The sequence below is a fragment of the Mastomys coucha genome, unplaced genomic scaffold, assembly GCF_008632895.1.
Source record: "Mastomys coucha isolate ucsf_1 unplaced genomic scaffold, UCSF_Mcou_1 pScaffold9, whole genome shotgun sequence".
Taxonomy (NCBI): domain Eukaryota; kingdom Metazoa; phylum Chordata; class Mammalia; order Rodentia; family Muridae; genus Mastomys; species Mastomys coucha.
In genome coordinates this window covers 50437595-50451540 of record NW_022196915.1, presented here as the reverse complement: position 1 = coordinate 50451540, position 13946 = coordinate 50437595, and the positions used below count along the sequence as shown (strand labels likewise).

The following is a 13946-nucleotide window of genomic DNA, read 5'->3' as shown; positions in this document are numbered from 1 at the left end:
GTAGGCTAAGGAGCTCATGTAGAAAGCTTAGAATCCTTCAGCAAGTGAATCTACAGGAAGAAAAAAAACCCAACCAAATAACAAGACACAGCATAGAGACTGCAAGGTGTGGAAGTATCATGATAGCCCAGGAGACCAGAGGCCCACTGGCCAGAGAGAGCCAAGGCAAGTAAGAAGGACCCTCTCCACCAGGTCTCCCAGATCATGGATACCCCTGCAACTCTCAGCAAGTAGGACCTCCTTGGGTCTGGTTCCTTTAGCGGTGTCTCTGCTTGAATATACTTTGCAACAAGACAGCCACTATCTCTAGAGACAGTCTTTCCATGGCTGGATGGAATATTTCCCATTCCCCAACCATTGAAGGTATGACAGCTCCCTGGGTGTGTGAATTGCCATCTATGACATTTTTTTCCTTCCCTGTCCCTTCAAATGTTAAATAGTCACACATCCCAAGTCTCCCCAGGCTAAAAACATCCCTCCATGTGACCTCAGGCCCCTTTTCAACCTAGAGCCTGTTCCGGTGCATCCTGACTCCCTGATATATGCTGTGTAGGCTAGGCTAGCCATTAGTTCTTAAGCAAGACCAATGCATCCCAACACCCAAGAGCCCTCCTACCACAAAGCCTGCATGCTTAGACAGTGCTCTGTGGCTTCTGCGGCCACATTGAGGAGTACAGAGCCCTTTGTGCTCATTGGAGCAACAACCACTTCAGGCTGTCTTTACAAATGAGCTGAGGCATCTATGTGCACCGGAAGCAAGAGCGCAGTTTTAAAAGACCCAAACCAGAAGTAAAACCTGACGCGATTCAGTCTCATGGGCACATGCTATCTTTAGGCCTGATTATCCCCATTCCACAGATGTAGAAACACCGGGGTCCTAGGCAAGCCAAAGGGGTCTCACACTGGATTAGGTGAGCCAGCAGCCTGAAACGCCAAGAGCAGGCTGGCTCTGCTGCTCAGGAGCACATGAAAACCCCGCTCTTATGAGCAGAGAGGCCCTGGAGCAGGGATGCCAAGAGGGCTGGGTTTGGACATTTGAACTTAGAGCCAGGACCCCTAGGCCATGTAGGCAAATGAGGCAGCTGCGGTGGGCGGGCAGGCACTCACAGGGCAGCGTCTCTGCACTGTTCTTCTGGATCATTATGCAGAGCTGTAGCACCAGTTGGGGGGCGCTCTCCAGAAAGGTCTCCAGGAGGCGCAGCATGTTGACATCTGCATATTCGTACATCATAGCCCAGTAGAAGCGCCGCTGGTGTTCCTTCTGCCGCTGGCTCTGAATCCCCAGGTACATGGTGCGGATATACCTGTGGGGAGACATGGGACAGAACACATGTGTGGGTAGGGCGTGGGGGGTATAGAAGGACCACAACCAGCCTCCGAAAGCCCAAGCTTCCTGCACTGACATTCCCCAACCTCTTTCAGAAGTCCCCAGGGGCTTGGTTGGGATTTGGGCTCAAAAGGATAGTGGTGAGGCATGGGGGCCCAGCCATTGGAGGCATGGGGGCCCAGCCATTGGAGGGAGCTGGCCCAATGAGGGACCAGGCCAGTTCTCCCCATCCTGGCCTCCACTTATACATATAGGAAATTAAAGCATTGCCCACATGAGGTTCCAGGCCCTTCAACTAAGCATTTCAGATGAGCTCAGAGGGTAGGTGGGCTTCTTGGGGGTGAGGATCAGGGTGGAGGTTGGAAACATTCTAGTAGAGTTGACATTTCTGTTCCTCTAGAAAGGAAAGAGACTAGCTTGTGATACTCTTAAGTAATGCTCACTGGCTGGCCATACCCACACCCAGTAGACATAGGCATGCTCCTATAGGGACCAACTAGGCCTCTGAAAGGTTACCTCTCTCCCCTGCACAGGCTCAGATGGCAGAGTGGAAGGTCAAGCACTGGCCCCAGGTCACTGGCCAACAAGGCCTAGATGTACCTGATAGACATCAGGGAGAGCTGGAAACTACCAGGGAGGCCATGTGCCTAGGCAATCACAAACCTACTGACCCCTCTCTCAAGAAGACATCCAGACTCTCCGGGGAGCCACAAGAGCCCAAGGAAGCAGGTCTAGTGGGGGATCCTGGGCTTGCGGGTCAGCACTAAGAGCTGTGTGATGTTAGTGATGGCTCAGTGTGCCAGGCCCTCCTCTCCAGTGAGGATGCCTCACACAGTGGGTACTGAGCACACACTCAGTGTAGAGGGCTCTCTTCCTGTGTGAGCCTCATTGCCACCAGAAATATCTGAAGCTGTGTCTCCAAGGATTTTATGGATCTACTAAGGCCAGCCCTCAGTCTCGGATGGGGCCCAGGATATAGGCAGATTTGTCTGGGTAAGGTCCTGCCCTCAACACAAAACAAGGGTCAGAAGCGCATCTCTGCAGGTCAGGATCAAGAATGGAACCATGCGCATCGTGACTCTATTCCTGAGCTGGAACCATACAGACAGGGCACGGGGCTTACAATGCTCACAAGGCTCTGTGGCTCTCAGGCACTGCCCACTGGAGTCTGTGGACAGTCCCCTCAACCCTCTCCACAGCATCGACATTGGCACCTCTTCCCTGACAAGTGCTGCCCAGTCCTGCCCTGTGAGAATCCTTCTTCACAAGACAGCCAGAGTGTTCCTGGAAGGTTCTAAAGTGCAGGCAGCTTCTCCCCTCTGCAGCTGGTTCCCCCAGTGCTCAGAGTAATCTCCCCAGCTCTCCTCCGTGCTTAGGGCCTCACCTCATCTCCAACATCTCAACAGCAGTCCTGTTCTCTCAGACCCTCTTTCTCATCTGTCTTTCTTTGCCTCCCCTTGGAGCACAGGAGCCCTGTGTAAGTAGGGACCGGCTGATGGCATCCTGATATTTCTCACTTCCTGGTTCAGCACCTGTGGAAGGAGCAGGCTGGGAAGGCCTGTTCTCTGGGGCTGAGGACTCCAGGCAGGACCACATGCACACAACATCTTAATGGCAGACCCTAAGCATGCTAGGGTCAAAGGTGTGAAAGGCAAGTGATCGATGAGAGAATTTCTGCCCTCACAGCAGTGTGGGGGGCATCACCCAGGGGGCGCACAGATGCCATGTCTAAAGGCAGACTGGACGACACATATTTGTAACACAGTTTAAAACTATAAAGTGCTGCTACCTCTAGATGCAAAATGGTGGGCCTCAGTCCTCCTGTACCAAGGTGCAGAAAGAAACCCCCTCTGTTGGGGGAGGCAGGAGCAAAGCCAGAACCTGTCCCCTGGGTCAAGGCACCTAGTTTTGGATGTCACACCTTCTGGTAATCAGCACCCCACGGCCTCTGCCCTGGGGTGAAAGCAAAGAGAGTGAAGCTTAGGACTTCCAAGTACTCAGCCCACAGGGCAAATGTGTTCTCCCCTTTCCCAGCTCTGAATTTTTGAAACAGAGTCTCATATATCCCAGGCTGGTCTTGAACTTGCTACATGGGCAAAATAAGCTTGAACTTCTGATGCTCCATTTCTTAAGTACTGTGGACCACCACACCCAGCTGGCTACTCTCTCTCTTCCATCTTTTAGTCTTGGTCTCTGTTAGTAACAGAGAGATGTTAGTTTGCTGGCTTGTAATAAACTAGTTCTGGCCGGGCATGGTGGCGCACGCCTTTAATCCCAGCACTTGGGAGGCAGAGGCAGGTGGATTTCTGAGTTCGAGGCCAGCCTGGTCTACAGAGTGAGCTCCAGGACAGCCAGGGCTATACAGAGAAACCCTGTCTCGAAAAACCAAAAAAAAATAAATAAATAAATAAACTAGTTCTGGATACAGACATAGCCTAGTTCACTTTATAGACCAGGACCCCAAGACAAGAATCTAAACTGATTTGCTTCCATCATTCTGGGAGAGTGTGTGTAGGAGTGAATCTACACTCCAGCGTTCTGACTCTGCCATGGAAAGCGCCCCCTCAGCATGGTGCCAGACACTTCCTCTAGTGTGCAGGACCCTGACAGCTCTTGGAGACATGGATTGGACCATCTCCCAGAGCAGGTGGGATGCTGCATTCTTCACTGAGCTGCATAGATTTTTGCCTCCCTCTCAATCCCGGGAGCTGTATGGAATAAGCAGGTGACAGGACGCCACATCTTTCTCCTGAGTCCAGTCCTTGAGGCGGTCCAAGTCTTGAGATCAGAGATACCCCTTCAGCTTTTTGGACAGTCCATCTCCTTGTGTAGGTATCTTCCTCCTGTGACCACAGGGTGGCGCCAGACCCTAAGCGTCGCAAAAAGGAGGCGCCACACCAGTGATCTCATACCTTAGGGCCTGCGCCCTCCTATGTGGCAATGCTGGATGCAGGGGCCACCTGCGAGCTGCAGTGCATCTTGGTCAATTTGTACCGGGGTTCCAACTGAAGGTATGGTAGGTGCCGAGTTCTTCCCTTCCCCTGCAGGTTCTAGAAAGCTGCCTTGAACCAGGAGGACAGCCCAGGAGAAAAGACACCCACCAGCTGTTCCTGGATTTACTATCTCATCTTCTTATGTCACCTCCTGTCACACTGTGTCTCCTCTAGGAGCACCAAATCTCACAATGATCAGTACAAGAGCCAGGAGATTGCAGTTGTCTGCACACCAAAGGGTGGCGTGGCCCTAAACCGATCGATCTCTTCCCTAGGCTGCCCCCTCACCCCAACCCCTATCATTATCCTCCCCTACCCTAGGTTTACCCACCAGAGAAGGTCTGAACTCGTGCCAGTACTTTATGTCATTGTTTTTTTCAAGTGGGGCTAAATGGTGTACAGAGTATGGTGCATATTACACGTAAGTAACCTGCATTTGAGTGCGAGGCATGGGTCTCGCTCGGCAATTGAGTTAGCTGAGCTGAGAGCACGAACTCACTTAATCCTCACGGCCATTTACAGCAACACCTCACCTCACAGATTGCCAACTGAAGCTCTGAGGCAAAGACGTGCTCCTCAGTTTACCCAGCTGCATAAATAACTGAGCAGAACATCACACTTGGGCAGTCTGGCTTTGGGGCCAGGGTTCTGGGGTCCAGACCTGCACAGCTCTCAGACAGACCATTTGTCTCTTCCTCTTGTTCCACAATCCACCTTGTTCCGATCATTACAGTCTGTCTACCCTCCAAGGCCTGGTTTCCTAACTATAAGATGCCTAGTCTAGAGTAGGGCCCCAGGACAAGGTGAAGTAACAAATGTGCACCATTTTGCCCTCTGCCCCCCAGGGCTATGAAAGCCTGGAATGTAAAATCCCCGGGAAAACAAGGGAAAGCATCAGGTAGGTGGCTGCTGCCTAGGTGTGCACCTCCCCTCTGACTTTAGCTCCCATAGCTGTCTTGATTGTTAATTAGTGAACTATTCCCTAGGCATGTGGTGCTGGGCTGAATACGAAGACTAGCTGTCTACGAGCAGCAAGCAGCATTCCTCCATAACTTCTGCTTCAAGTTTCTGCTTAAGTTCCTGTCTTCACTTCCCTCAGTGATGGACTGTGATGTGGAAGTATAAGCCAACAAACTTATTCCTCCCCTAAGCTGCTTTTGGTTAAAGTGCTTTATCATAGTAACACAGATGAGGCTAGAATACAAGTCAAATCCAATAATACATAATATCTTATACATCCATATAATATATTATTATATACCACATATGTTACATATATATGGTACACCAAAGCCAGATGGAGGGTGTTTTGTTTTGTTTTGTTTTGTTTTTTTCGAGACAGGGTTTCTCTGTATAGCCCTGGGTGTCCTGGAACTCACTCTGTAGACCAGGCTGGCCTCGAACTCAGAAATCCACCTGCCTCTGCCTCCCAAGTGCTGGGATTAAAGGCATACGCCACCACCGCCTGGCCCCAGATGGAGTTTATCTTAACATGGAAGGCTAGTTCCATTTTTCAAATTCAGTGAATGCAAACTCTGTCATTAGCAAAACTCACACAGCACATTAACCCAGGCAGAAAAGATCTTTGACAGAATCCAACAACTATTCATAATAAAAACACACAACAAGCAAAACCTAGACCAAAACTCCCAGAAGAGTTTCATCTCTTATGAAGATGCAGGACACTAACAAACCCACACAATTAACACCACACATAATGGTAAAGGCTGAATGCTTCTGTCTGAAGACCAGGGGCAAAGCAATGGTGTCCACTCTCACCCTTATTCCACCTTGTGCTGGAAGGACCAGCCATTTCACCAGCTCAAGACAAAGAACTATAAACAGAAGATACAAACAGACCGCAGAGGGAGGAAACACATCTCTAGCTGGTAGAGGGCTAGGCTGAAGATCTAACAGCCTGCACAAATGCATGTGTAGGATCTACAAGAAACATCTCATAGAACAAGGTGAACAGGCATGAATTAATACTGTTTCTGTAGATAACTCATGAACAGCTGAAAATCCAAAATAAAAATTCCATTTATATATTCCAAAATGAAATTATTAGATATAAATCTAATAAGGCATGCAAGATTTGTACAATGAAGGTAAAAGATGTTCGAAGAAACCAAAGGCAGGCATACCCATCCCACAGTCATGTATGTGACTGAGATGGCAACCGCCTCCACCCCCATTGATCTACAAGCTCAATGTAATTGTTTTTCCTAAGATTTATTATCTTTAATTGTGTGTGTGTGTGCATGCATGCATATATGTACGTGTGTCCATGCACATGAGAGCAGGGTACTTTCAAGGCCATAAGAAGGTATGAGATCTCTTTGGAATAGGCAGTTGCAAATGGCTAACCTTCAGATTTAAACTCTAGTCTTTTTCAAGAGCAGTGAGTATTCTCATACCATGCCACGCCTCCAAACTAGATTTAACATAATTCTAAGAAAGATCCTAACAACATTGTGTGTTTGTTCGTTTGTTTTTGTTACAGGATATTTGAACATGTTTCTAGTTAAGGTGTGGTTCAGCCCTTGGCACACACTTTTAATCCCTCTGGTTGGAATACAGACAGACACACCCTTAGTACACACCTTTCATCCCAAACCAGGAAGGTAAAGTTAGTTTGTAGAAGGAAGCAGCCATGTTTGAAAGTGATGTCTAATTGAGTGGCAGAAAAAGTGAGGAATCAGAGAAAGATTTGACAGAATAGGATATGCCCAACTCTCGAGAGAAGAGGAAAGGGAAGCTACTTCAGAGAGAGACAGACAGCACAGGAGGAAAAACGAACAGCACAGGAATACGGTGGAGTTCGTGGAGAGCAGTGCAGTAGAGTTGAGAGGGAGAGTGGAGCAGCACAGAGAGGGAGAAGGAGGCAGTTTTACCAAAAATTTACAGAGACAGATTAAAGAGAAAACAAGCTAGACACAGGTAAAGACAACAAGTCAGAGAATGAGAAGGAGACAAGAGATGAGAAAAGCCTTAGTTTGAGGCCAAGCAGAGCAATTCAGAGAAGCAGAGAGAAGCCAGATTGAATCACTCAGCGTAGAGAAGAGTTTGAGCCAGAACAGCTGAGTTGAACCAGCAAGCCAGAGTTCAAAAAGAGCTAGGAAGGGTGAGCTTATTCAGCAGCCAGTGTTATAGGCTGAAAACATTCTAGGCCAAGATTAGATTGTACAGAGGCTAGAAGCTTCCAGAACTAGGCCCAGGTTAGCAGACAGAGACAGTAAGCCTCCCAGACAACAATTACATCAGGAAAATAAAAGTTACTTTTACATGATTTTGGTTTTGCAGCTGAGCACAGATAAGCATATTATAAGATGTGTGTGGATGACAAAGGGCCTAAATAGCCCAAATGACTCTGAAACAAACTTAAAGAACTGATTGCTATGACTTAAGATAAAGATATATATAGTAAGTGAGACAATATTGGCAAAGAGAGTGACATGGGCTGGAGTCTAGAAACATACCCACATGAGCAAGGCCAGTTGGTTGCCTACAAAGGAGCACGTAGAGTTTAACAGCCAAAAGGAATTCTTCCCAATGATGCAGACATGATTATTTGATCTTAGCTGACAACTGACTTGAGATGTAGCAGAGGCTGCAATATAAAACTAGGAAACTTTCAGAAACAGAGACAGTTGTGTAAACCTGCATTACATGAGGAGCTCTAAATGACCACAGAACCCAAGCTGGCTAACTTCAACTCTTAAAATCTATTCTGTACATTACACTCAGAAAATGAACGACAGGCTATGTAGACTGGGATAAAATGTCCATAAAGCCCATTGCTTCCAATGAAGGTGTAGCGTAGAGGTTTTCCTGCATGCCGTGAGCTCTCCTGAAGGTTTCTTTTGCACGAACATCCTTGTTTGTTGCTGATCCATTTAAAACATCAAGGAGACAGAGCCAACCTAGATACACATCCACAAATGAACGGATAATGAAAACATGCTCCACACGAGATGGAGTATGATTCAGCTCTAAGAAGTGAGACAACAGAATCTGCAGGAGAATGGAGACTCGTGGAAAGAAAAGATTAAGGGATGGGAAAGAACCCACATGTTCTCATGCTGCTGCATATGTGGGTCCTAGACTATAATACATACACACACATAAGTAAACAGGTGTGGTGTGGGCCAAGAGAGGGCAAGATCAGGTGACAAGAAAAGATGTAGCATAGGCAAAGGGACACATGAATCATAAAAAGGGCATAAAGCTATTGTTTTCTAGTTTCAACTTGGCCATAGATTTTCTTTCTTCATGGTGGGCAAGTGAATAAAAAATATAAGAAAGTCTAAAGCCCTAAGTGAAGCCCCATGGCTTCAGGCGGCCATTCTAACTGTATGGAAGTGAACCGAGATACATAAAGCCTAGAACTGGACATCTGTATGAGGGGCTCCTTCAAGGCAGCTATATTGTGTTTTTATCTACTAGTTAGTTCTGGAAGCAGAATATTGGCATGCACTCCCAAGTAGTCCTAGCCACTTGGGGATCTAAGGCAGGAGGATTGCTTAAGCCCGGGAGTTCAGGGTGAACCTAGGAAATGCAGAGAGACCATTTCTCAATTTAAAATTATGAATGTAGAATAAACAGAGGATCCCTGAGAGTAAAGCTCACACCTCAGTGACAATGGCACATGGTCTGTCCCCAAATGTCAACTGGTTAGAGCCTTCCTAGCTCTCCCAGGGACAAGTCCACAGTCTCCTGCCTACAGCACAGATCAGAGCTTGGGAATCCATACTCCAAGGACAGCAAAGGGCCCGGCAGGCAAGAAAATGTTAGGACGGCAGTAAGGCAAGGGAGCCTTACCACCTCTTCCCATCCAGCTCCACTCCCTCTTGAACAAAATCTTTGGACCTAGCCTTAGAGTCTGTTCTGGAAGATGATTCCACATGGCTTAGAGCAAGATTACTGTGGGATACTGCCACACTTCTGGACCCCTTAACTAGACTACATTGGTATGTACTATTAGGCCATCAAGAGGAGCTGGCCCCACAACTGTCTCATCCTAGAAGGCCTGTCCCTTTGAACCAAACCAGCTCTGGAGAGGAGACCGTCTTGCTATCTGTGTGGACAGTGGCATCAACTGAATGGTCGTAGCAATGATTAGCCTGCACATTCACCTAGTAGCCACTTTGCTTGGGAGCCCACCTCTTGGGACCCATCTGGCTCATTCAGAAGGAGGCTGAGACCCCAGACCTTCAGCCTCCTCAAAGTCCCCAGGGTCCCAAGGTTCCTACTCTAACCCAGTGCTTGGCCCGTTTTAGCTTCCAAGCCCTGGAGACCAAGAAGCTCTTAAGGTGCCATCTCTTCAGTGCCTGGGATTGGGGCTTCACCCTACTTACAGGTTATATATAGAGTTGGCCCCCTACTGCCTGACCTTGGCTTTTTGCTGGACCTCAAGGGGCCAAGCAGGGGTTTTCCATCTAGCTGCACCAAGGAAGACCTGGAACATGTGTGTGAGTCCTACTGAGTTTAACTTGCAGCTAGAGGCCTCAGGGAAGTGTGTGCTTCTATGTGTACCTTGCCAAAGGAGGGTCTGTCCTGGTGGGGACCAGGATCTCAGTGCATGGCAGATCCCTATGCCACTGATGCTCAATACTTAATAATGCAAGTCCATCTCCCTCTCTCTGAAAGCATCATAAGCCAGGATGCACTGGATGCACCTGACCACTGGAGTTGCAGCCTAGCCACATAGCACATTACAGAGCATGGGCTGTTTCTCTGGTGGGTGTGGCTGACCATGCGCTGTGGCTCACTGCCTCCTGCCCAGCATAGAGAGCACAGAGAGCATAGTGGAAAGGGAAAACGGAAGGAAGGGGAAGAAGGGAGAAGGAAGGAATACAGAAGACAGAGCAGGGATGAAGAAGCTGATGCAGAAACAGGAGAGCTCGGGTGCCCCAGGTCTACCTCCCTTCTCTGTCATCAAGGCCATGAGTGCCTATCTCTAGGCTCCATCCCCGTAGTTACTGTAGCTTTCTTCCCAGAGACTGCGGGTCAGGTCAATCAGGGGCCATACATCCCCAGGAAGCCACTGGAAATTTGCTGAACAGAGGCTGAGAGGAGACTATGGAAAGCCTTGACTTCCTGTGATCTGATGTGACAGAACAGGCCATCTGGGTGCAGACTGAGCTCTGCAGAGGAGGCGCCTACTTTTCTCCTCACAACACTTACAAACAGCCAGCCTGGAAGCAGAGCAAGCACAAAACCAGACTCTTCAAGGGGCTCCAAGGTCTGATTGGGCACTGGAACACCTCTTGTCAACCTGAAGACCCACTTATCCAGGACACATGACAACTGGAAGCTTAGACACCAACCATTTCCCTTTTGCAATAGGTTACTGAACCCCTCACCAGCAAACCACATTGTTCCCTTGCTGGCTGGTGGCACAGATACAAACAGTTGCTCCAACTTCAAGGCAACAGGAGGGATCAGAGAGTCCACCCCAAGTTACCAGCTTTAGCCTGTCCCCTTGGGGTCTGGATTGCTATGAAATCAACTCCTTCAGGATGATATGTCAGAACTGGAGTCAGGCGAGGTCCTAAACATTGTCTCTGCTGCTACAGTGGCTAGGCCGCCCAAAATCAGGCCTCTCACACATTGTGGAATGGCTCCTAGGGCAGTATTCAACATCAGGTGGTAGAGGGGGCCTCTCCTCCTGCCTCAGGCTGTCCTACATATCACTCCTGCTATTGATACAGAACCACCTGAAAGTTGTGCTTGGTGACAGTAACAGGGTGCACAGTCATAAGAGCTGGTGCCACCAGTTAGGAGTGTGTAGCACCTGGAAGCCCCTACTCTGTCTGTATTACCTTCATGAGTCCAGCATCATGACCTTCCTTTGAAGATGGGGGAGCTTAGTTAAAGGACTGAGAGGTCACCTGGATGATGTACATGGACTTGGGCATTGCTGAAGATCCAAGTTATCTAAGATTAAGATCCAGTTTCCTTGTAGTGTCCTAAGATTCAAGGGCACGACCAAGTCCAGCTCTAACCTCCTACCCCATGGATCTTCAGTCCCTACCAATATCCAGCACACAGGAAGACCTTATAAGACATCACCAATAGACAGAAATAGAAGGCCAGGGCCCTGGGCCTAGCCCCCTCTCTGGAGACCCTTCAGTCTGCATGGCCACATTGTCTGGATGTTCCATAAGCTGCTGGGAGCTATGGAGGCCATGAGAAGGTTGGAGGCACTGGGTTCCAAGATTCTGGGGCTTTCTGTGAGAGCCTCAGCTTTGACTAAAAGTCTGAGCTCATCATGCCAGCAGGCACAGTGTCACCTACTAACCCCAGAGCCCTGGAAGGAGGCCTCTGAAACCCAAGGCCACAGTAGTGTGCAGACCACTGATGGTCTGCCAAGGTCACCACCATCAGCAATGCAACCTGTGGGACAGCAGGCCAACCTTTTCCTGGAAAGAGCTGTTTGTTTAGTCTCTTTCTGGAAAGACCCAGCAAGACAAGCTCAAAGGCAGAACAGAATTTTTTGCAGAAGTTAATAATAAGTATCCACCTGCAGGGTTCCTTGCTGCTTTGAAAATGCCTCTGCTATATAGATCTGAACACATGCAGCCATGCCTGCGGGACTACCTGAGGTGGCTCTGCCCTTGTCCCATGTGGGTGCTATAAACATATTCTTCCACACACGTATGCATACCTGAAGCTGCCCACTCACCACAAGACACACTCCACAGAGAGTGTCCACAATATCCATACACAATACCCAGACACAATGTCCATATACAATATCCATACACAGTACCCACACACAACATCCATAGATGTACACAATGTCCATACACAATATCCATATATAGTACCCATACACAATATCCATATATAATACCTATATACTGTACCCATACACAAAATCCATATACAATATCCATACACAATACCCACACACAACATCCATAGATGTACACAATATCCATACACAATATCCATATACAGTACCCATACACAATATCCATACATAATGCCTATACACCATACCCATACACAAAATCCATACACAATACCCATAGACAGTACCCACATACAACATCCATACACAATGTCCATATATAATATCCATATACAGTACCCATACACAATATCCATATACAACATCCACACACAACATCCATACATGGTACCCACACACAACATCCATACACAATGTCCATACACAATATCCATACAGAACATCCTTACACAATACCCATACACAGTATACACACACAACATCCATGCACAATATCCACACAGAACACACATGCTTCTCTGCTCCAAATGCTAATGTTCCCACATCACACACTACGTACTCTCTACAGAGAGTGCACACATACACACATACTCAAACACACTCCTCACAACACACATTCCTACAGATGCCTGTAGACACAGTCACATCTGCACAGCCTTATATCCGCAGCCAGTCTGCATTGCTGCGGGGGAGATCTGCCTGCTCCTGATTTTTCACTGTTTTCATGGCCTCCATAGGAAGGTGGATAGACTCAGAGGAAAGCTAAAACCATGGCACACTGTGAGGCCCCTCCAAGGAACTGGACCATAAGCAGATCCTCCTATTTATCAGTCAATTGAGGGGAAAAGGATCTCCAGATTATATGATACCCTGTCCTCGTTTTGTTTTGTTTTGTTTTGTTTGAGACAGGATCTCACAGTATAGTCTTGGCTGGCCTGGAACACACCAGGCTGGCCTTGAACTCAGACGTCCATCTGTCTCTGCCTCTCAAGTGCTGGGATTAAAGGGGTGTGCTGCCACAGGTGGCCAAAGTCTTCATTCTTGAAAAATGGCTAAGCTAATGGTCACCAAAGTACCTGAGCTCACTGGTTCCTCAACTTGCCAGGTCTTGCCTCCCTCCAGCCTGGTCCATGCTGCTGCAGTTCCCCACCTATGCAAGCTGACTTGGGAAGTCTGACTTGTCACAGTGGCTTGAAAGTGTGGCATTCTCGGATCTGCATCTTCTAAGGAGAGGAACCTCCTTCCTGTGTGTCTTGTCCGCTTCTGAGGTGGCTTGTGTGGTAACAGTAGTAGCCCAGAGGGGAGGACAGGGGTTTGGGGACAGAGGCAATAGGCTACTTGGCTTCTGTAGGCATTTTGCCTGTCTAGGGCCCTTGGCTACTCCCATTTTACAGAGAAGATGGAGGCCAGCCCAGATCTAGTCACCCCAGTCCTGTGCCCATATGTCTTGAAGAGCTACATCCCGTGATTTACTCCTACCTGCATGTGCCCCTCACCTCCTGATGGCTTTCTACCCCTAGACTCCTCACAGTGCTTTGTTCCTGTCATTACCCTCTGCCAGGATCCTCCCCTGGGCAGGCTGGGTTCCCTCTAGATGCCTTAATTCCCCTGTCAGGTTATTTCCTGTCCTTGTCCTCTTATGCTGATAGCACAGGAGCCTTGATCTTGAGCGCCTCAATGTTACAAAGACTTCCTTTCATTGGGTTCTTCTTCCACCTTGAGCACCTGTCCTAGCTCATGTGCTCTCCTGGATGCTTTAAGACAAAGGAACCAAGGCAAGATGCATCAGGATATACAACCCTTTGCGCTTGCCTAGGTTGATCTACCTCTCTCTCTCTCTCTCTCTCTCTCTCTCTCTCTCTCTCTC

At 48.3% G+C, this 13946-nt stretch overlaps 1 protein-coding gene across 1 annotated transcript in view; it reads right to left on the bottom strand.

Moving 5' to 3' along the window:
• Nucleotides 1-13946, bottom strand: part of Xkr6 (XK related 6) — a 218513-nt gene that overhangs the window by 25188 nt on the left and 179379 nt on the right. The window contains exon 2 of the mRNA XM_031362167.1: nucleotides 1108-1304. Coding sequence (XP_031218027.1) covers nucleotides 1108-1304 — 197 coding nt within the window. The remainder of the gene's footprint in view (nucleotides 1-1107; nucleotides 1305-13946) is intronic.